The following is a 24,233-nucleotide window of genomic DNA, read 5'->3' as shown; positions in this document are numbered from 1 at the left end:
AAAACCATCCAGCTAAGCTGCTCCCAGATTCCTGACCCTCAGATAGCTCTGAGAGGTAATAACTCTTGAACAAAGGTAATAACTCTTGAATAAAGGTTGAACCTTGTCATAGCTCTTCCAAGAAATTTTCCCAAATTATAGCATTCCAGAATATTTACCCTTTCTGAATTCGTATAGCAGTTACAGTTAATATTACAGCATAATTTATATTTCATATAACATAAATAGACTTATAATTTATAAAGATAATGTAAAATACTGTAGTCTTTAGCGTCATGGGGAATTGGTTCCTCTAGCATGCCAAAAGCCCTGGATGTTCAAATCCCTTGTATAAAATGGTGTAGTATTTGCATATAACCTACATATATCTTCCCTATATTTTAAATCATCTCTAGATTACGTATAATACTTAAAACATGCAAATAATATATAAATAGTTGTCATATTGTGGTTTTTTCATATCACTTTTTTATTGTTGTTATTTTTGATGTTTTCCCCTAAATATTTGGATCCTTGGTTGGTTGAAACCATGGAAGCAGAATGCACATATACAGAAGGCTGGATGTATAACCATAGTATCTGTTGCCATGTCCGGTTTTATGACATTGGTTATATTATTTTATGTAGTATTGTTCAAACTTCAGTTACGTGAGTACCACTTTAAAATTTTTTTTCTTTTTCCTGTATTTGGATACAAGCTACACTATGTAGAAAATGAAATCAATTTATTTTAAAAGCTTTACATCACTATTCTAGTGGAAAATTTCTACCTCTGATAATAAAGAGAAGGTAACTATAAAACAGCATAAAATAAAACAATAATATTCAATTATAGTTATATGCTGTTTGCTATCTACTACTTGGAGTCTAAAAACTGTTCTTTGTTATAAAATTGAAAAATAAAAAAGAGAGAGAGGAAAGATTAACAAGTGTTAGAGAGGCCTTAAACATCGACTAGCACCAAATTGACACTTTTCCAGTCAGCTAATCAGAAAGATTTAAAGAGCATAGAAAAGAGAATGATATTCTTATTCTCTGTTCCAACATTTAAAAAAGCAAAGTTCATAAACTACTTATAAACATTTTCCACAACTCTAGTGGTACTTGATACAGATCTGAGAAAACACTGGTTTCACTAATGTATTATTTATTTGAGCCACTATTGTATGCCCAACTCAGGAAATATAAAAATATATGACCTGGAGAAGCTTACATTGTGGTGGAACATTTACAAAATTATATTTACTTTTATTTCTCAAGCTTATTTTGTTGAAAGGAAAAGTAAATTGTAATGACTGTTTCACAGTAACTTTCATATATACACCTCATCCAGGTTCCAAGAACATGCTTGGAAGCAGGGACATCATCTCATAAAGTCCTTGTAAGAAAAGTGGGATTTTATTATTATCTCCATTTTGCAGACAATCAAGAGAATTACACACTCATTGAGGTATTTAAGTTACCAGGCTAGCAAATATGGAGTAGGATATCAATCTCCAAGGGGCTCCCAGGGCTATGCTCCTTCCCTCTGTTTAGGCAGCTTGGTAGGTTCTTCACTAATGTGGAATATCAGAACAACCTGCTTCAGTGCGACTTCCACTTTTTCTATTTTCAATATTTTGTTATTCACATATTTATCTTGCTTATTTCCCTGTACATCTGAAAATTCTTGATTTAGTTTGCTCTAATACTCTGTTAGGGACTCCTGAATGTCAGAATTTACATTATGGCTCTGCATTTAATGATCTGCCCACAAGGATTAAACCATATGATACTTAAATCTTGCTTTTGCCATATTGGGGAAAAAATAACATTAGTCATCAGCTGCCATTTACTGAGTGTGTACTATCTTCTAGATATTATGCATTACTTAATTTATTTTTCCAGGCCTGGGAGGTAAGTGCTAGTGGTATCTATGATCTACAGATAAGGAGACAAAGGATTGGACATGTAGCATTATATTGTATTAATGTATTGACTGCTGTATTAGTTTGCTAGGACTGCCATAACAAGGTACCACAGAGTGGGTGGCTTAAACAACAGAAATTAATTTTTTCACAGTTCTGGAGGCTGGAAGTCTGAGATCAAGGTGTTGGTTTCTTTGTTTTTTGAGACATAGCAGTGTTGGTTTCTTCTTCTTCTTCTCCTTCTCCTTCCTTCTTCTCCTCTTCTTCTTCTTCTCCTCCTTTTCCTACTCCTCCTCCTTTCTTCTCTCTCTCCTTAGCTTGTAGATGGCATCTTCTCCCTGTGTCTCCAGGTCATATTTCCTCTGTGCATGTCTGTGTTCAAATTTCCTCTTCTTATTTTGTAGTTTTTAAATTTTTTTTAAGAGACGGAGTCTTGAACTCCTGGTCTCAAGCTATCCTCCCACCTCACCATTCCAGAGTATTGGGATTATAGGCCTGACTCACCATGCCTGGCCCCAAATTCCCTCTTCTTAAAAGGAAACCAGTCATACTGGATTAGGGCCTACTCTAATTACCTCGTTTTCATTTAATTGCCTCTTTAAAGACTCTATCAACACGCGGTGGCTCACGCCTGTAATCCCAACACTTTGGGAGGCCGAGGCGGGTGGATCACGAAGTCGGGAGATTGAGACCATCCTGGCTAACACGATGAAACCCCGTCTCTACTAAAAATACAAAAAATTAGCCGGGCATGGTGGCGGGCGCCTGTAGTCCCAGCTACTCGGGAGGCTGAGGCAGGAGAATGGCGTGAACCCAGGAGGTGGAGCTTGCAGTGAGCCGAGATTGCGCCACTGCACTCCAGCCTGGGCGACAAAGTGAGACTCCGTCTCAAAAAAAAAAAAAAAGACTCTATCAACAATTACGGCTACATTCTGAGGTACTGGGGATTCATTTATTGAGGTTGGGGAGGCACACAATTTAGCCCTTAATAACTGCCTTCCTACATGGACAACAGTCCACAAGAGTCAGAGATGGGTGACTCCCTTCTTTGGGCTAGGCCTAAGTTTGGTTATTTGATAATAAGCAATAAGGCAGACAAAAACAAAACAAAACAAAAACTAAGAATGAGGATATGTTAATGTTTAAACTGCTACATTTTAAAAAAATTTATTGCAAATAATTAAACATTTATGTCTTTTCCACAATGAGATTTTTCAGCTCTTTACTTGGGTAGATCTAACCTGCCCACCCTCCAGGAGGGTGAGCAAAGGGGTTCTTTCTACTGGGGCTACTACTTTAGACAGAGAGTGCTCATAATTCCCTATCTAAAGTTACTTCATGTTACTTCATCACTGCTTTCAAGACAGCAATAATGGTCAGCTGCAAGATATTGCAGACATTTTAGACAAATGACATAGAGGGCGTCTGCAGGCATTATGTGACCTATAAGTTGCAATTTTTCAATAGTCTCTTTTGAAAAAGTTTCATACAGATTTTAATGTGTCTTAATTTCAGTACAATACTCAATAGGCAGACTGCTATACATGCTTGTTTCCCACAGGAAAGGCAAAAGTTATTGTGTGATGATGATATGGTGAAATTGCTTGATCCTCCCTCACAAAGAGAATTTGTCCAGTGTTCTCTAAGAACAGATTTTTATTTGCCTTTTATCCTAAAATTTGGAAACAAAAGGGAGAAAAACATTTTTTTAGGTCTAGAATGACATCTTATTTGCACTATTAAAACAAAACAAATACAAATGGCTAATTCTCATTTGTTTGTAAGTATTTTATTTGATGGTACAAAAGATCATGGAATCTATCCTTTCTACAGTGAAGTCCACCCACCACCACAAGATTCATAGACTGACCCTGTCACTGATTCTCTAGGTGATATACTGAAAATGCTCCCTTTCTCTGTCCATCAATTTTTTCACCCATAAAATAGGCATAGGATGATAGCAGCCTCAAAAGGTTAGTGCAGGCCATCACCTTCATACATAAAATGGACTGAGATTCCCAGTTTGAGGAGTTGAACTTTTTTCTCACAGTGAATGGTATATATTTTTCAATATTTCTTAATTCCATCAATTATTATTATTATTATTATTATTATTTTGAGACAGAGTCTCATTCTGCCACCCAGGCTGGAGTGCTATGGCACGATCTCGGCTCATTGCAACCTCCACCCCCTGGTTCAAGCGATTCTCCTGCCTCAGCCTCCCGAATAGCTGGGATTACAGGCGCCCGCCACCATGCCTGGCTAATTTTTGTATTTTTAGTAGAGACAGGGTTTTGCCATGTTGGCCAGTCTAGTCTCCAACTCCTGACCTCAGGTGATCCGCCTGCCTTGGCTTCCCAAAGTGCTGGGATTACAGGCGTGAGCCACCACGCCTGGCCAATTCCATCAAATTACAACAGAAAAATCAAAGTCATGCCTTGTGCCTTGTAGAAGTCTGTGCTCCATGGGTGTGACCACTGCCAAAGTACAACACCAGGACAGAAAGAAGCAACAATTGCATTAAAAGACATGAAGGTAGCTGAAAGAGAGAAGCATCCCTTAGAAAGGCAGGATGGTCTTCAGGGATTGGATCCAGCAAAAATAGATTGCAGAATTACCCGAGGACAGAAGTGGTGAAGCCATTTCATTGCAGATGTCACTTAGTTCTCTGATGGCTTGAGAAGGATCATCTTAATGTGAAAAGTGGTGGCTATAGATAGTTCTGAAAAACAAGGCAGAAGTGAAAGTTCTTTCTGAAGTGAAAGATGTGATTGAACAGATGAGAGGTTTGATTAAAATGTCCCAGATGGTAAAGTGAATATATTTTGATGGTTCAATATTAAGCTCTTTGGTGACAAAAATATAGTCAAGATGAATTGCCTAGCCTTCAAGAGATTTGATTCAAATATGACATGTAGTTTCTAAGGTACCTACTATTTCTTTTACCACTAGCCTAGCCTTCAAGAGATTTGATTCCAATATGACATGCACTTTTTAAGGTACTTGCTATTTCTTCTACCAATAAGGTAGTGCAATTAATGTCTGTATTTTTATTTTGGACTTCACAGACACTTGAACTATAAAAGTCATTGATTTGTTTAAATTTTGAAACATGATTTCTTGATCCAACAATACATTGTTTAATCTCTTCCTCTAGTTCTATGGCTAAGTATTTATTTATATTTAATTTAGCAACTCACTTCTTTGGTGGTGATACATAACTGAACCAACATGGCAACTAATATCCTAACTTAAACATCGTTAGTGAGAATTTGAATTATTTATATGGGAAACCCATCCCTGGACCAGAGAGTATGACGGCACTGATCTATATCATTTTATACAACTGCATTTTGAAGATTTTAAGAATTGGAAGCCCTACGATAATTTAGTTATTGATATTTTTAAAACATGTTAACAAATACTATACTATTGATTCTATTTTTAGTAATTATTTTCAGTAATGGTAGACCAGACATCTTCGATCAACCCTCATGCTAACTAGAAAACAATCTGATTGGAACTGTAGGGGAGGGAAGACTCCCTCTGCCCTCTGAGGGTTTGATAATTAAGTGTATGAAATAAATTGACAGCAGGCAGATTAATAAGAGAAAGATATAAAAATTTATTTTGTGGCCGGGCGTGGTGGCTCACGCCTGTAATCCCAGCACTTTGGGAGGCCAAGGCGGGCGGATCACGAGGTCAGGAGATCGAGACCATCCTAGCTAACACAGTGAAACCCCATCGGTACTGAAAACACAAAAAAATTAGCCCGGCATGGTGGCGGGCGCCTGTAGTCCCAGCTACTCAGGAGGCTGGGGCAGGAGAATGGCCTGAACCCGGGAGGCGGAGCTTGCAGTGATCCGAGATCGCGCCACTGCACTCCAGCCTGGTAGACGCGGCAAGACTCCGTCTCGAAAAAAAAAAAAAATTTTATTTTGTGCATGGAGGTATCACATGAAAAATAAGTGAATGCCCCCCAAGCCCAGTGAGATCTAGAAGCTTATATACTGTCTTCATAGGGAAGACAGGAAGGGGGATGTAGGCAATGTAGGGGAGAGGAAATTATTTTTGGGAAAGATGAATGGGCCCTCCAAAGAACAGGTGACTGTCTGTGACAAAGTTTATCTTGCATAGTATCAACTTCCAGTCTCCTCTCCTGTGATATGAGTTAATCTTCCCTAGAATACATATATATATGCTTATAATAAACAACAGAAGGATATATCATAACATTTAAAATTATTACTCTAAGGTAAGAGAGGCTATTAGGATGAAGGAGAAAGATTTCTTTGGATATAATTTGATTTGACCTTGGGACTATGTAAAAATATTTTATGTAACGGTAGAAACAAATATTAAAAAGTCCAATCCCTAGACATCAACAGCAAAATGAAGTTAATATTCCCTAAGAATACATACATATATGCTTATAATAAACAACAGAAGGATATATCATAACCTTTAAAATTATTACTTTAAGGCAAGAGAGGCTATTAGCATGAAGGAGAAAGATTTCTTTGTATATAATTTGATTTGACCGTGGGACTATGTAAAAATATTTTATGTAATGGTAGAACCAAACATTAAAAAGTCCAATCCTAGACATCAACAGCAAAACGAAGTAAATGGATCTGTATATCTAGATCATAACATAAGTGTGCAGGAAGGGATACTCCAAATACTTTGAAAAATAGTCATTTGAACACAAATGAACATTACTAGTGTGGTATATACCCTAAGGCAGCAGTTCTTGAACCTTCTGGTCTCATGACCCACTTACACTCTTAAAAAGTAATGAAGTGATGCAGATGATAATTTGAGGATGCCTTGGGAATTAGAGTTCGGATGCCAGCAATGACAGTCATTAAAATAAAATATGTTCTCCTTAAATAATATTTCAGTGAACAAAACACCAAGGAGTTTTCCAGGGAGCTCTCTTTTGAACCTTGATCTATAGCATATTAGGTGGTGGAGCTTTGCAATCCAAAGAATTTGTGTTTCTGTAGGTTATAACTATTGACATTTACCCTATTATATAGTAAAACAAAAAAATTTGGTTAATTCATTTAAAAATAACAGTAATAAACCCATTTTATGTTAGCATACATATTTTATGAAAAATAGCTATTTTTAAAATAAAAAGAGTGACATTGTTTTACAATTTTGCAAATCTCTCTAATGTCTTGTTTAATAAAAGAAAGCTGAATTCTTCTTTTTGCATTCAATCTCTTGCAATATAAATGTCATCTGAAAATAATAATGAAAAAGAAAAATTAGTGTCAGAATTAGTATGAAATAATATTAGCCCACAGACCCACTACAAGGGCCTCAGGGGTCCCCAGACCACATTTTGAAAATAACTGCAATTGTTGCCATTATAGAAATCACTGTCCTTAGGACAAAAAAAAAGCAAACATTTTTTGAAAATTATTTTCTTAGTAACAATATTGTTGGTGACACTGGTGGGGATGGCTATGGCAGAAGCTGATGCAGATGATAATTTGAGAATGCCTTGGGAATTAGAGTTTGGATTCCCAGCAATGACAGCCACTAAGATGAAATATGCTCTCCTAACATAACATTTCAGTGAACAAAGCACCAAGGAGTTTTCCAGGGAGCTCTCTTTTGAACCTTGTTCTACAGCTTGGTGGGAGGTGGAGTTTTCCCCAAGGTGAATACAATAGAACCTTACAAATGGAAGGATGGGACCCTCCTGGAGAGCATGATGCTCATCTCAGAGATGTAGGGCACAATGACCTAGGAGAAGACAAATCCTAGACCACAGTGTAAGCTTCTTATTCAGCTCATCATACTGTTTGTTCCAATTGATTATCATCATGGATTGCTGGCATTTTACATGCTGAATCTATTCCAATTGACAACTGTAAGTGTTCTGTTTAACTAAAATTCTCAAGTTAGCCATACTAATTATTAGTGGGGATTCTTTCAGGCTTTCTTGCCTCTCTCCTGCCCTAACTTACTTTTTATTGCTTCTCCAGACATCTGAGATTATCCTCACCTTCCGTCAGCATGATGTCCTACACTCATTAGGATGTCCTATTCCCCAAAACTTGTAATTGGATCCTCTTCAAGAACGTTGGGTTCTTGACTAGAAACTAAAAATATCTACACTACGGTTTACGTTACATTGTTTTCTGTGTGCACTGATGCACCTGGTTGACTTATGGGACTTTTAGATGATATTTAGTGACAGATTTAAAACACTGACATTTTTTTCTTTTATTTCCTCCTCTCTCACATATCAAAGAACACTGTTTTTAGAGGATGAGTGCATGTTACTCCTTTCACTGAATGTCCTTTATCCTTCCTAAAAAGTTTTCCTTTTTAAATCTAACTCACTTTTCTTCACGATCAAAAAGCTTCATTCTTCTCTGTCATAAAAAAAAATTCCCTTACCAAGATTAATTTACTATATTGTGGGTTGTTAATTTAAATAACGTGTTTAAAGAACAATATTATTTAAAATTTTAGAACGCACACAATGGACTTTTATCCACGTATTATTAAAGTCACAGTAGTGACTTTAACATTCTACATTGAGCTTTTAGGACAACTAATATACTCCACAGCTAATAAATGCATATAGTTACCATGGTTTTTTTTTGTACTTTATAATTCTAAATGATGCCTCCCAGTTTTTATTATGTGTATAGCAGTTGTTTGAAAAGAAAATGAAATGGAATTTTAATTTTCTAACACTCTTACTCCAAGAGAACAACAAAATTACAAAGGTATCATTGATGTTCAGTTTATTATTATTCCATTAACTCCGTTAAATATAATATGAATAATATATTGAGTGTATGTATGTGTAAAGTGTGTCATTTGGCTCACGGAATATGTAGCTAAACCATCAAAAGATTGGACCTATCTGTATTCTCCACCTCGCTGCTGAGATGAGCTTCATGAGCATACAATAATGTGGCCACATATAAATACCTTAATATACACAGAATTTCTTGATAATCTACAGCTTATTTTCAAGGTGTCGATTTAAAATGCTGGAAAAAGTAATTAAATTATGATCAAGCTACAAAGCATTAAAATTAATATCTAGAATTATTTTTTAAAGTCCAGTGTAATATTTACAATGCTATCTCCAAAATTTTAGTGCAATTATTTATATAGTTCAATATTCTTGAAACACCATTTCACAAGAACCAACTAGTAAACGATACTAGTATACTTGGGCTATAATGTATTTTAGGTGCAACTCCACATATATATTCACTTCACATGCACAAACTTCTAATATTAATTCAGGTAATTGAGATGTAAATTTACAGGTTTTTTTTCTTTGAAAAGTGCAGAGACTTTAGAAGTTATAATTACTGGACATCCTAGTCCTATGTAAAACTTGAATTTCTGCATGAATAGGCCATGTCTATACTCTCAGTTTTATATTCTGTATTAATTCTACTATTAAAGCAAACATGATATAAAACATAGCCTTAAGAAATTAAAACACACACAAAAGAATCCCTTAATATATTAATGGATACTTTTCTTCATTCTAAGCATCTGAAGAAATCCTCTGGGAAATAGTTTGTATCTATGTTTTAGTATAACATATTAAACTAAAATTATTATTTGTAAAGTAGTGTCTAATATAATATGGCTTCCAGAAAGATATAGTCCATACCTATTTAGCTTTGAATGCGAGGCTTTAAGCAAAAATTCAAAGTGTCTCTCCTTTCCATATCTCAAGACCACAGCCTGAAAGACTTTTAATGGGCAACCACTAGTTTTTATCTTGGGAATATTGCAAATTAAACAAATTAGGTCACCAATATGTACCTTCATATGCAATTTGAACAAAAGGGAAATACTGCAGTAAGTGGTTAATTGGTCAAATAGTGTATTTTTTTGTTCTTGAGTAACAGGATGTTTTTCAGAAGTTTAGTAGCTAAATAGATAAGAAATACATAAACAACTATATATTGCCCCCCCCCTTTTTTTTTTTAAGACAGAGTTTTGCTCTTGTGGCCCAGGCTGGAGTGCAATGGCGCGATCTCAGCTCACTGCAACCTCTGCCTCCCGGGTTCAAGTGATTCTCCTGCCTCAGCCTCCCGACTAGCTGGGGTTACAGGTATGCGCCACCACACCTGGCTAATTTTGTATTTTTAGTAGAGATGGGGGTTTCTCCATGTTGGTCAAGCTGGTCTCGAACTCCCGACCTCAGGTGATCCGCCTGCCTTGGCCTCCCAAAGTGCTGCGATTACAGGTGTGAGCCACTGTGTCTAGCCTATATTGCCTTTTAATTCTTGTTTTTTACAATGATGGCAATCCATAATGTTATTCAATTGTTGTTTAATCCTTTCATAAGAATGTTATTCTAGTTTTTCTGGTAATTAAAAAGACAGCTCTGGAAACTTCCATAGACTTACCTATAAATCTGTTATTGTTTTGATTTCATATCACTTTTAAAGATTGTGTACATTTTGTTTTGTTTTGTTTTGTTTTTTTAAGTAATGTGGTCCAGCTAGTCACCCAGGCTGAAATGCAGTGGGGCCATCCTAGCTTACTGCAGCCTTGAACTTCTGGGCTCAAACTATCTTCCTACTCCAGCCTCCCAAGTAGCTGGGACTATAGACGTGAGGCACCTCTCCTAGCTTCACTTTTAAAGGTTTTAAAATCTAATCTTTCTCTGGTTTTAGCTTGCTTAATACAAAATTCAATTATGTTCTATAGGAAAAATTTCCTCTACTTTGGGATCTTGGCAGTGATCCTCCTAGCAATGGTGATGGGCAAAACAAAAGGCTTTTGATTTTGTTGAAATGTGTTTGATAGGCTACATTAAAGCCAAAGCACAAAGAAACCTTGTAGAGCAAAGGAATAAAGAAATTATTGATGAAACTCTGAATCCTGGAAGGAAACTCAAAGATCATCTTACTAAACCCTACCTTTATTTACATTTGAAGGAATGGAAACCAAGAAGTATTTGTGAAAAACATGCTGTCACACCAGAACCCAGATCTCTGGGATTCCTGTCCAATGTGTGTGTGTGTGTGTGTGTGTGTGTGTGTGAGAGAGAGAGAGAGAGAGACAGTGTGAGAGTAGGAGAAAAAGCAGGAGGAGGGGAAGGCGAAAAGGGAGAGAGAAAGCACAATTCTCTCATTCCATATATGTATTGAGTGCCTACTATATGTCAGGGATACACCAATAAATGATATGGATTGTAACACATATTTACTTTTGTAAATGAGCAATTCTATTATAAAAGATAAATATGCTTTTAGTTAGTAAAATGTAGGCAAAAATGCTTAAGATGTTTTAAGTAGACATAAGCAGTTAGTAAACAGAGCGTATGTTTTTAAATATAGATATAAGGGATGGAAGGGTCAAAAGATACCTAATTTTCCTGATGCACAAAATATACAAAAGGAGCCACACATTCAGAATTCACAGATATATGAGACATCGAAGCACTGACTCATTATTCATGAGGCCTTGAGTCAGCCACACATTGGAGACACCATAAGTTCTCTACTTTAGGAACAAAAATAAAATCCATGGCTATTCAACCAACTAATTGGTTGGGTCCAGGCATATATATCTCTGTGTCTATCCTACAGGCTGATTGAGCGATGTAAAAGAGATCAGATATACGGAAACTGCTCACACTTGATTCAGATAGTGTGGTTCTTCCAATTCACTTACACACTAAACCATTAACTTGCTCTTCTTTTTCCCCTTGCTGCTTGCTATGTTTTTTAATGAAGCTGTGATTTGAGCATTTCACTGCGTAGTCTGCAAACCTATTTGTGCTGTGTCCTCTGGGAGAGCTTGCATGGGACTATACTTGGAGCCTACCAGGGCATCAAGGTAATTTCTCACATGGTACCAATAAGGACCCTCTATCATAACAAAAATGTGGAACAGTCACCTTTAGACAGCAACTTGCAGGAAGTGAGGGAAAAATGATGGAGGTGTGTTCCAGTCAGAGGTAAAATAACGTAGAGGGGCTCACAGGGACACAATGCTCAGCAGTTTGAGGAACACCAACGGGGCCAGGGTAGCTAGAGTAGAGGAAACAAATAAGACAGCCCTAGGAGATGAGGCCAAATACATCACTGGGGCCAGAGTATGCAAAACTTCATAGGGCAAGGTAAGGGCTTTGGAAGTTTCTGAGTCAAGGAGCAGGTGATCTGACCGAAACTTTTAGAAGGCTATCAGGATGCTGAGGGGAGCACAGACTGGAGAGGCACAGAGATAGGAGCAGGTACACCAGGTAGAAGCTATGTAATAACCAGGAGAGAGGAGGTGGGTGCAGAGTAGGTCAGCACTGGCAATGGAAAGTAAAGGGCTCCCAGTTTGGATTACTTATCCCTAGATTACTGCCAAAGGAGTCTTCTTTCCTAGTCTTATTACTCTGTTCATTTCTGCCCAATTAAAACCTCCAAATGTCACTTTTTTTTCTTGTTAAAAACACTTTTCTTTTCTTTTTTGTTTTTTTTTTTTTTTTTGAGACGAATCTCGCTCTGTTGCCCAGGATGGAGTGCAGTGGCACAATCTCGGCTCACTGCAAGTTCCGCCTCCCGGGTTCACGCCATTCTCCTGCCTCAGCTTCCCGAGTAGCTGGGACTACAGGCACCCACCACCATACCTGGCTAATTTTTTGTATTTTTAGTAGAGACAGGGTTTCACTGTGTTAGTCAGGATGGTCTCGATCTCCTGACCTCGTGATCTGCCCGCCTCGGCCTCCCAAAGCATTGGGATTACAGGGGTGAGCCACCGCGCCCAGCAAAGACACTTTTCAAAACAATGCTTTCCTTTCCACACAAGTAAATCTAAACTAATCAGCCTGGGCATTGTGTTTCTTGAGCCCTGGAAGATGGTATCTGTTTTGTTGAAGAATTTGCCCATTCTGTCCCATCTCTCTGACTTAGGACACACCACACTAAATCCTGATATATAAATTGTATATATCATTAAGACTTCTTTAGTTGTCCTTTAGGATGTATGTCCTTTAGGACAGTGACCATGTTCTTTTGTATTGACTGTTTCTCCAAGGACACATTCAATGATAATCAATGTGGAGGACTTCCGAGATAATGACCCTTTGCCATCACAGGCTGTCTACCTCTTCTCAGCATTAAGACCCTCTGCTTATTCACATGCCCACAGCTCTCGAGGGAAGAAAAGAAGTCTAGAAATACCCAACCAGGCGCATGGACAAATTGGCCTACGTAGGCCTTCCTCCATGCCTCCCCTTCCCCCAAACCCACATTTATTTTCATTCCTTTCCTTCTAGTCTGGCACAACATGTCAGTAAAAAGGACACAAGACTAGAAAGCAAATTCTGAGATTTGGAGAATCTGTCTCAGAATAAGCAGTTGCAATATGCCTTATCTTTCCCAGAATATGTTCTTGCTCCACATCTAACAATAAAGTTCCAAGAAGGGGAATTCGTCAACATCTCTCTGACTGATTTAATAAGGTGAAGACATATCTGTTTAAGAGGTATTGCTGGTAGCCAGACGAGAGAAGCTATTGAGACATCTGCAGTGAGGTACCTGTTGCAAAGCCCCACCGAGAAGGGGGCTGCGGGGAACTCATTCCTTCTTTGGGATCAGCATGGTTCTGTATTACATTTTTAGAAGAGCTGAGTTTCCATGTGTTCTTAAGGTCTAGGATGTATACAGGAGCTCCAGTATCACAGTGGACCCCACAGAAGTGGCCAACTACTTACATTTCAATATCCTTCTCTGCTTTTTTGTTTATCGGACCAAAGCTGAATGTGAATCTGATGGCTGCTGCTTTAGTTCAAAGCCAATGGAGTGCTATACCTACAGAAGCAGAACTTTAATAAACTGGCCTGAGCAATAGCAAATGGGGAGGACTTCTGAGTTAATGACCCTTTGCCATCACAGGCTGTCCACCTCTTCTCGGTAATAAGACCCTCTGCTTATTCACATGTCCACAGGTAACCTCTAGAGGGAAGAAAAGAAGTTTAGAGATAGCCAACCAGGTGCATGGACAAATTGGCCTACCTAGGGCAGATGCCTCAAGTATTTTTCTTCTGCAACTGATTATCAGCACTGCAGACTATTTCTGAGGACATTCTGGCATTATTAGAAGCCCTCCAGCCACTCTCAGCTTTGACATGTCCTCTATGTAGTTTCTGCAATGAAAGTAATTAATGTCATGGTTCTCGTAGAGCAGTACTGGTTCTTACGGAGCATTCTGGAAATTAAATAAGTTGGGTTTTTATTGTTGTTGTTGCTGGCTTTTTTTTTTTCTTTTTTGCTGTCCTGGTGATTGGGAAAGGGCACACTACTGACATTTAGGGAAGGACCAGGGATGCTAGATATCCTGTGAAGAAGCCTCAATTCATGCATGACTTCCAGGTATCTCAAAATCAATCTGAAGGTGAAAAACCTGATTATTTGAGGCTAAAACAGAATTCCTTTTACACATAAGCATGAAATGTCTGTGTGTGTGCATACTTTAATGTGCACTTTCCAAGAAGGCAATCACTTTACAAATTAAGAGAAGACTGTATTTTATTGTGTTCAAATGTCACTCAGCATTACTGGCCTTTTCAAAAAGAAAAAAATCACATTACTGAGAGTAATGTCCCTTGTGGTATTTGAGTTACCTGAGTCAGTTGGTTTGGTCCTTGTTGCATTCAGGATAGTCCCATACAGAGCTGGAACATCCAACTACTTCATTTTGTTTTCTAGTATAGGGCCCAAGCATTTATAGGTTGAAAGTATCATCTTTATTATTAAAATACCATCCCTTATTTAGCTTTTAAATCATATTAAGTTGCTTTAGCAATTTTTGAAAAATTAAGTTAAATAGTATTACCTAAGAATTTAATTACAGGCTGTAAAAAGGACCATAAAAATATTAGACATAAAAAGGGAGCCTAGGCCTGACAGGTGTGAGAACCACTGCTTTTTATATATTCTCATTTGTAAGCCCTGTTTAATGAGCTACACAAGCACCAACCTCACAGAGGGTCGATAAATACAGGTCACAACCCTCACTGCTACTCCAAATGGTTGCACCAGGACCTGACTATATGATTTCAAAGCCTGAGTTGCTGCCCTTGTGCCTTGGGATTTTAAGGCTCTTCCCAAATTAATATGCTTAGAATCCCAGTGTTTTCTTACAGCTTTTCTTAATTTCTCCATCAAAAATAATTCCTTTTCTCTAGTATAATTACAGAACTATGGCTGAGGCACTTCTTTTATTTTTCCTTATATCAGTGGGAATTCTTACTGTCAGGGGATGAGGTTATTTGTTCTCACAGTCTATCCCCATTGTTCTTTCCATTTTCTGACCCTCAATAAAACCTTGTTAAGTTTCATCACTCACATTTACCAACCCCCTAGAGATACTTATGTGCGTGTTCAACTTTGGAAATTGATAGAAATTTTTTTTTCCTTCCTAGATGGAATCTTGCTCTGTCACCCAGGCTGGAGTGCAGTGGCGCAATCTTGGCTCACTGCAACCTCCACCTCCCGGGTTCAAGCAATTCTCCTGCCTCAGCCTCCCGAGTAGCTGGGATTACAGGTGCACACTACCATGCCTGGCTAATTTTTGTATTTTTTGTAGAGATGGGGTTTCACCATGTTGGCCAGGCTGGTCTTGAACTCCTGACCTCAGGTGATCCACCCACCTCAGCCTCCCACAGTGCTGGGATTACAGGCATGAGCCGGCGCACCTGGACAGACATTTTTATCATTATTCCAGTATGGAAAAATTTTCTCCTGTTTTTTAGTACCACGTATCTGCTTTACCTCATGCAGTCTCCCAACCTTTATGATTTGGTGACAGTATCAGAAAAGGAGAGGCTCTGAAACACAAGTTAAAAGGAATTGGGAAATGAATAAATTGGCCATCTGCAGAAGTAACAGATATTTGAGATGGTTTAGAAATGAATGGATGATTAAATTCACACCATGTTTTCCACATCACATAATAGGAAATGGACCTCAGATAAGTTGTGATCACATTAATTTAACATGCCCTTTATCAGGCAATGTTTGCTGTAATGAAATAAACAAAAAAAATAAAATAAAATAAAAATAAATAAAAAAGGAGCATGTCCAGTACTACGTCATAACTGAAGAATGGTAGACTGCATGAAATCTAGAAATGAGTGAAAAAGAATTAGGCTTTGTCAGTATGTTTCTTGCAATCTCCATGGAAGGGAGTGCTCTGTTTCCAATGAGGAAAATATAAATTTTTCTAGTCTGGCCAAAGACCATTTATTCAGGTAAATAGTTGTTTTTTCAAGAGATAGCTGTAAAAAAAAAAAAAAAAAAAGTCCTTTAGGACCAGATTCTCTCATATAATTCTATGTTCCAATCTGTTCCTTTTTGCCCTACAAATTGTTCTTCAGAAAAAAAAAAATATATATATATATAGACATATATATAGACATATATATAGACATATATACAGACATATATAGACATATATATATATAGAGAGAGAGAGAGAGAGAGAGAGAGACATAGACAAAAAGTTATTTGGGGCAAAACATGAATCATGTGCTTTCTTGAAGCTACCATATAAAAGTTCCAGTGTAAAGCACTAACATGACAACCTGGTTTGGATTAGCTCTAATCAATTCCCCAAGGCTGATTAGCAATGTCATAAATTAATCAGGATTGTTTCAGCAACAGAGGGTACCATGCTTGGCTACCAGGTGCAAATAACTTAAAAGATCTGTCTTTGAGTCCTTATTTCTCTTTATCTCTCTGTTTTAGAAATTTTACCTTCTTAATCACTGAGAGTAATGGGCCTGATATGTGAACTTTGTAAAGAAGTGTTCAATTTTTTTCTGAATGCTTCTCTCCATTCTCCACACAGATTTTAGCCACCACACACACAATATTCTTCTAGACATCTTCTTCCCTGCTGACAATTCCAGGTTATTCAAGTAGTCCCTGATGGCCCAAACTTCATATAGACATATAGATGCAGAAATATAGACATCTATCTATATTCTCTGTATGTTTAATAAGGAGTCAATTCACTATTCTTTATTCTGGCCTGGAGAATGTGTTTAGGTATCTTAATCCTTCCAAATCCCCTTCTCACTTTCTCTTCTGGATTTTAACTACAGATTCCTCCATTCCATAAAACAAACCAATATCAGAATTTCCTGCTGATTATCTGTATTAATGGAGAGGCTCAAAGGCACCTGTGCTATGAAAAGTTGTGATGAAAAAACTCAAATGTATGATGAATTTACTGTTCTCAAGTATTTTGGTGTGAAATGGTGGGAGGAGAGGAGATACATAAATGCAAAAAGTATAATCTCTGTTCTAACAGAGAGAGGAGTATACATACATACACATACATAACATATATACAAAATACATATATACATACACACACACAGCCTCCAGAGAGATGTTACAAAGATTTTGTGGGAAGTTAAGTAGAGATTATAAGAGCTAGAGGAGCTAAAGGAAGACAGAGCTCAGCTAGGCTCTAATAGAGAGGGCTTCAGAGAGTGAGACTTGTGTGAACTTTGGAGGATAAGTTAGGATTTAGACAGATGGAGAAGCAGGGAGAAAGAACATTTAATTAAATGGATTTCATGAAGTCTGAATTGTATCAATTCTGTGCCAAATGCAGATTCAATACATCAAATAATGTAAAGAAACCAACTGTAATGAAGCACCATCAAGATCCTCCAAGCACTTCCTGGGAATCAGGATTTTTGGTCTAGGGTCTTTAGTCTACAGATTGAGAAGCAAGGGTACCTGGAGATTGGTTGCTGACTCTTAATTTTAGCCAAATCTTGAGCTTTCTGAATCCATGGGCCTTCTTAATGCTCTCTGTGAATCTTCTTTTTCTCTTCCTTAAGAGAGGAGAAGGAATGAATAATATTTAGAAAATGAATAATATTTACAGGAACACTATTAAGTTTGAGTTTCTCACCTGTAAGTTTTCCTTTATGACAAACTATGTGATGCTTGTAACTTGTTTTTACACAGGGGGTTTTTTCCTATTATATTTTCCAGTATAGTATTTGATACATAAATTTAATACACGTAACATATATTTAAAGTGTAAATCAGGCTGGGCATGGTGGCTCATGCCTGTAATACTAGCACTTTGGGAGGCCGAGGAGGGTGGATCATGAGGTCAGGAGTTCAAGACCAGCCTGGCCAACTTGGTGAAACCCCATCTCTACTAAAGATACAAAAAATTAGCTGGGTGTGGTGGCGGGCTCCTGTAAACCCAGCTACTCGGGAGGCTGAGGCAGGAGAATCGCTTAAACCTGGGAGGCGAGGGTTGTAGTGAGCCGAGATTGCGCCATTGCACTCCAGCCTGGGCGACACGGTGAGACTCCATCTCAAAAAAATAAAAATAAAAATAAAGTTTAAATCAAATTATATCAAAACCCATGATAAAACATCTAACCCAAAACTGGAATATTGACGACAACTTGTATTTACCTCTGTGTTTTTCCCCATCCCATGTCTTGCCTTTATCACTAAGATAGCCAGTGCCAGGTATTTTAAAAACTCTCTTAAAAGTTTTCATTATCACGCACTTCTGTATACTTATTCTGTATAAGCGCTTCTATATACACTTCAACAATGTATAATTTGGTTTTATTTTCATTTTATTTATTTATTTATTTATTTTAAGAGGTAGGGTCTCACCATACTGCCCAGGCTGGTCTTGAACTCCTGAGCTTAAGCAAACCTCCCATCTAAGCCTCCCAAAGTGCTAGGATTACAGGCATGAGCCACCATGCCCAGCCATGGTTTTACTTCTGAGTTTTAAAAAAATGTTATTATATATGAACCTTCTGAGACTTACGTTTCTAAAATTCAACCAGGTACTGTGTGTACCTCAATAAATGCATTATTTTGACCATGAACATGTAGTTGCCTCTAGTATTTTTATCTATTAAAAATGGCATTTTTTCCATTCTCATATGTCTCCTGCAGCATGTGTGCAAAATATTCTCTCATGTAAACAGCTAGGAATCGAATGGTTGGGTCACTGGAGTACACTTACTGGATGAAAAATATTATCAAAAACCTTCAGCAAATACAATTTGATGTGGAAGAGTTCCCACACTGATTCTTGGCAAAGACCAAAATACTTTTAAATATGCCACTCCTAAGTGTTTAAAATGAAGACACTCATTTTGATTTCCTGAGTTGGGGGTGGGGGAAAACAATGGAGAACAGCCCTTCTCCTCCTCTATTTTTTTTTTTCTAACATTTCTTCCAATTACTAGAGATACAGTAAATGCAAGTGACACAGATAAGAAAACATGGAGCAGACCCTAACAGAAAAAGTAGGGAATAGAAACTACGTTCATAAATAGGAATTCCACACAAGAGAATTATGGGAATGAGTAAAACAGCAAGATTCCTCCAAAAAACCTGCACTGCCAAGAATTTTCCCAACTAGAACACTCACCAGAGAAAACGGTGGCCAAGTTTCAAACTGCCCTCGCAGTGTCGGGATTGGCCATTGACATCAACTCAGCCCGACTGACGTGTACGGTGCTGTAAACTGGGTTCAAACTTTTTTCAACTGCCTTTCTATCTTAATATTTAGCAAATCCAAACTGGGGACAAGGGAGGAGAAACAGCACCACTCTCAAAACAAACAAGTCGATTTGTACGTTTCTGTGTGTGCCAACTGCTTCATTACTAAAGTACACGTGAAGTTTAGGGACAGAGCGCCGGAAGCACTGTGGATATTTTACCAGTTGACACTTAAGTATTATGTTTTCTTTGGGGTCAACAGGAACTTAATTTTCCCTTTACTAGGTTTGTCTGATGATAAACCTCATCCTTCTTCAGATATAAAATTGTCTCAAGCGTTGCTGCAACATGCAGTACACTGCAGTGCTAATTAATTTCTTTTCTTTTTCTTTCTTTTTTGAGACAGAGTTTCGCTCTTACTGCCCAGGCTGGGGTGCAATGGCCCGATCTCGGCTCACTGCAACCTCCATCTCCCAGGTTCAAGCGATTCTCCTGCCTCAGCTTCCCGGGTAGCTGGGATTACAGGCGTCCGCCACCACGCCCAGCTATTTTTTTGTATTTTTAGTAGAGACGGGTTTCACCATGTTGGCCAGGCTCGTCTCGAACTTCTAACCTCAGGTGAGCCACCCGGTTCGGTTTCCCGAACCGGGATTAGAGGCTTGAGCCAAAATTAGTTTCTAAAAAGGCTAAAGGAATCTTGGAAATCGTCTTTGTAGCAAGTAAGAAATACCTGCTGTAAGAACAGTGAGTGCCAGTTCTCTTTGGGAAGACTGAGTGGCTCTGAAAAGAGCCTTTGGGGTGTGGGCCGAGACTGACCGAACGTTCCGCGGTGGGCGGGCTCACTTGGAACTGGTGTACTTGGTGACGGCCTTGGTGCCCTCCGACACCGCGTGCTTGGCCAGCTCCCCGGGGAGCAGCAGGCGCACGGCCGTCTGGATCTCCCTGGAGGTGATGGTCGAGCGCTTGTTGTAATGCGCCAGGCGGGAAGCCTCGCCGGCGATGCGCTCGAAGATGTCATTGACGAAGGAGTTCATGATGCCCATGGCCTTGGACGAGATACCGGTGTCGGGGTGGACCTGCTTCAGCACCTTGTACACGTACACGGAGTAGCTCTCCTTGCGGCTGCGCTTGCGCTTCTTGCCGTCCTTCTTCTGGGCCTTTGTCACTGCCTTCTTGGAGCCTTTCTTCGGGGCAGGAGCGGACTTTGAGGGCTCGGGCATGACTGGGAGTAACTGCCGGAAAATTGGAGGAAAAAAACAGGAAGAAAGACGGTAGCTCTGTCAACCTACCGCTTATTCACTGCTTCTTAACGCAAGTGGGGTAGAGAATGAAGTTGTGCGTTTAACCAGTGATGAGTCCTGGAAACGTATATTAACTTTGTCCAATCAAAATAAGTGTTTTTCAAAACCGCAATCCCATTGGTTAAAGAGAAACTGTAATGTTAGCCAATAGCACAGCTTAGTTTTCGTGCCTCTGTTGACTATAAGTAGCGGAGCTTTAGCGTTACGTCAGTCTCAGGAACGCTACTGATTGAATTTTTTACGTCATGTCGGGACGTGGCAAGCAGGGCGGCAAAGCTCGCGCCAAGGCTAAGACCCGTTCTTCTAGGGCGGGTCTTCAGTTCCCAGTGGGCCGAGTGCACCGACTGCTCCGCAAGGGCAACTACGCTGAGCGGGTCGGTGCCGGAGCGCCGGTGTACCTGGCGGCGGTGCTGGAGTACCTAACCGCCGAGATCCTGGAACTGGCTGGCAACGCGGCCCGCGACAACAAGAAGACCCGCATCATCCCGCGCCACTTGCAGCTGGCCATCCGCAACGACGAGGAGCTCAACAAGCTGCTTGGTAAAGTGACCATCGCCCAGGGTGGTGTCCTGCCCAATATCCAGGCCGTGCTGCTGCCTAAGAAAACTGAGAGCCACCACAAGGCCAAGGGCAAGTAGCGGGTCTGGAGCAGTTCATTACTCATACCTCGGTCCAAACCAAAAAGGTTCTTTTCAGAGCCACCTACTTTTTCACCAAGTAGAGCTGTGTTCAGTTCTATCCGATAGTCGAGTCATTTTGCAATGGCACTGGAATGCTGTATGGAGATGAAGCAAAACCAAACGGCTTTTACACCACATTGTTTTGAGATAGAAAGTAGACATTGAAATGTTTACGGTATATCAAGAAATTTAGGCGCGGCAGCTCGCGCCTGCAATACAGCTGAAACAATAAGAAAAGTGAGGCAAGAGAATAACAAAGGGAGCTGAAAGTTAGAGGGCAGAATAAGTAAAAGCAAAGGGCAGAAGTAAGGTAGATGGGCGGGTGAACAAGAAGCGAGATAACAAGCAGTGAACCTTTTGCAGCCGAAACAAAAGAGATAATGTGAGCAAGGACCTCGTGGCCGGCAAGATCTGGAACAAACCAGTTTAAGAGGCAGCTCTTCAGAGATGGGCATGCGTATTAGAGAGGAAAAGTATCCTTAACAAAAGCCCGTATGATAATCAGCTACTTAAGTTTCATGCATATGGGCTACATATCATGCATATATTTAAGATTATAAGATAGAGGCACAAGCCACAGAGGACAAAGTAAGCAACAAACCTATCAATAAAAGGGCAGATGCTGGCTATAGATTGGGCAGATGCTGGCTATAGATTAGGCAGCACTGGGAACAGAAAACACACACACACACACGCACACACATAAAATGACTCAAACTACAGCAAGCTGACGCTGATCTCACCTCGCAGAGGTCAGTCCGCTCTCTCCCGCCCCCGAGAGTGTAATACTCTGCTTACTAAACTTTTGCTGCTTTGCTTTGCTATCTGTGTGTGTGTCGTCCAATTTCTACCGGGCACCAAGAGCCTGGAACTGTTTGGCACCATCCGCTAACAGAACCGCTTTGGGAAGCCGAGGCGGAAGGACCGCTAGAGCCTTGGAGTTCGAAGCCAGCCTGATCTTTACAAAAGTAAAATAACTAACCGTGCCTGGCGTCTCATAGCCTGTAGTCCTAGCTACTTGGGAGGCTGAGACCAGAAGTATCACTTGAGCCCAGGAGTTCGAGGCTGCAATGAGTTATGATTGCACCACTGCAGTCCAGCTTGTGTGACAGAGCAAGAGTGTTTCAAATGAACCTAGTGTCAGATATTTACTTTCTGTATTACAGAGGACTGAAAGCTAGCTAAATAATACTTTTCAGTGTACCTGGGTTCCAGAGATAAAATTGGTAAACTAACCTTTGCTCCTTGCTTGGGCTTTTAGTTTATACTTCATAAGACCATGGAAGCAAAATTTAGGTATCTGACCCTTCTGCACATTTTAGGACCCCGTGTGTGTTTGGCCTACCTATTCGAGTTCAATTGAATCTTTCTGAGCATCTGTGGTGTGCCAGGCACTCTCCTAAATGGGAATACAATATTAATCCAGATACATAAAGTCTCTATCCAAAAGGAGCTTCAAGTTGGCTTGGGCAAAGAATACATGTCATAATGGACTGTTTATATAAATGATGGGAAAGGGTTGGGGTTAGGGTGTGAGATTACTTTAGAACGTGTTATTTAAAAACAGTACGAATGAAGGACATTGTAAGTCAGGTTTTTTATTATATCATGGTCATATACTCCTGTTCCTGTCAGTTTTTCCTGCTTCCTTTCTTTCACCAAGATCACTCCTTTCCTTCTCAGATCACCAAGTCCTCCTAGCTAGAGAGGGCCTTCTATTCCTCTCCACCTAAACTTATATAAGCTACTGTTTTCCTCATACAGACATGTTAATGAAAATGAATTTCTACAGGATCTCCAGTCCATTGAAATACATTAATTTTTGAGTCTCTTCACACATTTTTATTTCCTAGATTTAAGTCTTAATTGCAATCACATACAACTAGTATTTCTTGGAATAAAACAGCAATCACAAAAATCATAAATATCACATTGTTTAAAAAAATTTATTATTATTTGATGTTGAGGACTCCATCCTGATTTCAATGAATTAATTCATTTGTTCCCTTTTAAAATGTCATCTGTGTTATTTATGTGTATAAATTTTCAATAATTGTTTCTGTTACAACCATCAATATAGAGTAAATGATACAGCTCCATAGAAGGCCTGTAAGATTTTTGAAATTAAAATAAGTTTTTAAATAAAATATGCTGTTATGATCATTGAAGTTGATAATAAAATTATTCCATTGTTTCTGTTTCTCCCAAGAACCACCATTTAATCATGAAAGCTAGCTAAGTAATATTTTTCAGAGTTCGTGAGTTCCAGAAGTAAAATTCTTTAAGCTAAACAGCTTGTAAAGTAACTTTTGCTTTATAATTATTATAATTTTGGGTGTTATTTATGCAAACTCAAATCAGTGTACTCATAATCAAAACACTGACATGCAAACTTATGTATTAAGCAAAATAAAATATACAAGTGTGATATATCATTGTTTATAATTCCACATACACATGTAAAGGAAAATGGAGGAGCTGTTAAATGAGTAGCTTCACAGTAAGTAAACTAGCGGAGGCAACCTAAAGATCAGAAGGATCCAAGGGGCAAGGAGCAATTAGGAACATTTATAGTGCCTTATCACTTCATGGTATTATATCATCTGTGAAATATTGAATTAAATGAATGTCCTTACTGATTTGATGCCCTCTGAAGGTTTGTTGAAAAATCAGACATGAGGTAGATTAATAGAAAAAAAGGCAGACAAATTTACAATGTGCATGGGGAGAATCAGTGATTGCCCGCCCCAGAACGTGGTTCAGAAGTTTATATACCATCCTTGAAAAACAGTTTGAGGGAGGGAGAAGAGGAATTCATTTGAGGGGATTACTAGGAAG

At 38.9% G+C, this 24,233-nt stretch overlaps 3 protein-coding genes across 4 annotated transcripts in view; 2 read left to right on the top strand and 1 right to left on the bottom strand.

Annotated features, from left to right (window-relative positions):
- LOC100986301 (histone H3.1-like) overlaps window positions 1-24,233 on the top strand; it is a 41,758-nt gene that overhangs the window by 13,634 nt on the left and 3,891 nt on the right. The gene's annotated exons all lie outside the window — the stretch shown is intronic.
- On the bottom strand, window positions 282-21,490 carry LOC100985638 (histone H2B type 1-N). Of its 2 annotated transcripts, none has more exons than XM_034961620.3 (3): window positions 20,258-21,490; window positions 17,663-17,760; window positions 282-7,157 (listed from the first exon to the last, which is right to left on the bottom strand). In XM_034961620.3, exons 1-3 carry the CDS (start codon window positions 20,632-20,634, stop codon window positions 7,132-7,134), a joined length of 501 nt encoding a protein of 166 aa, XP_034817511.1. In that variant the 5' UTR covers window positions 20,635-21,490; the 3' UTR covers window positions 282-7,131. The 2 variants fall into 2 exon arrangements, with proteins under 2 accessions (XP_034817511.1, XP_034817510.1); XM_034961619.3 differs by having other exon boundaries at window positions 344-4,629; window positions 20,258-20,634.
- LOC100986643 (histone H2A type 1) lies at window positions 20,961-24,032 on the top strand. The gene has a single exon (XM_003829685.6). It carries the CDS (start codon window positions 20,961-20,963, stop codon window positions 21,351-21,353), a length of 393 nt encoding a protein of 130 aa, XP_003829733.1. The 3' UTR covers window positions 21,354-24,032.

The sequence above is a fragment of the Pan paniscus genome, chromosome 5, assembly GCF_029289425.2.
Source record: "Pan paniscus chromosome 5, NHGRI_mPanPan1-v2.0_pri, whole genome shotgun sequence".
In the NCBI taxonomy this organism is placed as follows: domain Eukaryota; kingdom Metazoa; phylum Chordata; class Mammalia; order Primates; family Hominidae; genus Pan; species Pan paniscus.
Note: the sequence above shows the minus strand (reverse complement) of the source record. Positions and strands in the feature narration are given on the sequence as shown.

Bases quoted from the DNA above. Each gene is read 5' to 3' on its own strand.
- LOC100986643 (XM_003829685.6), top strand. From the start codon at position 20,961: ATGTCGGGACGTGGCAAGCAGGGCGGCAAAGCTCGCGCCAAGGCTAAG.
- LOC100985638 (XM_034961619.3), bottom strand. From the start codon at position 20,634: ATGCCCGAGCCCTCAAAGTCCGCTCCTGCCCCGAAGAAAGGCTCCAAG. The intron at 17,761-20,257 runs GTGAGCCCGCCC...TCCTCTCTTAAG, and splicing joins ACCAAGTACACCAGTTCCAA to GAAGAGAAAAAGAAGATTCA. The intron at 4,630-17,662 runs GTACCCTTGCTT...CTTGTTTTTCAG, and splicing joins AGTCAGCAACCAATCTCCAG to AACTATCTATAGCCACCACT.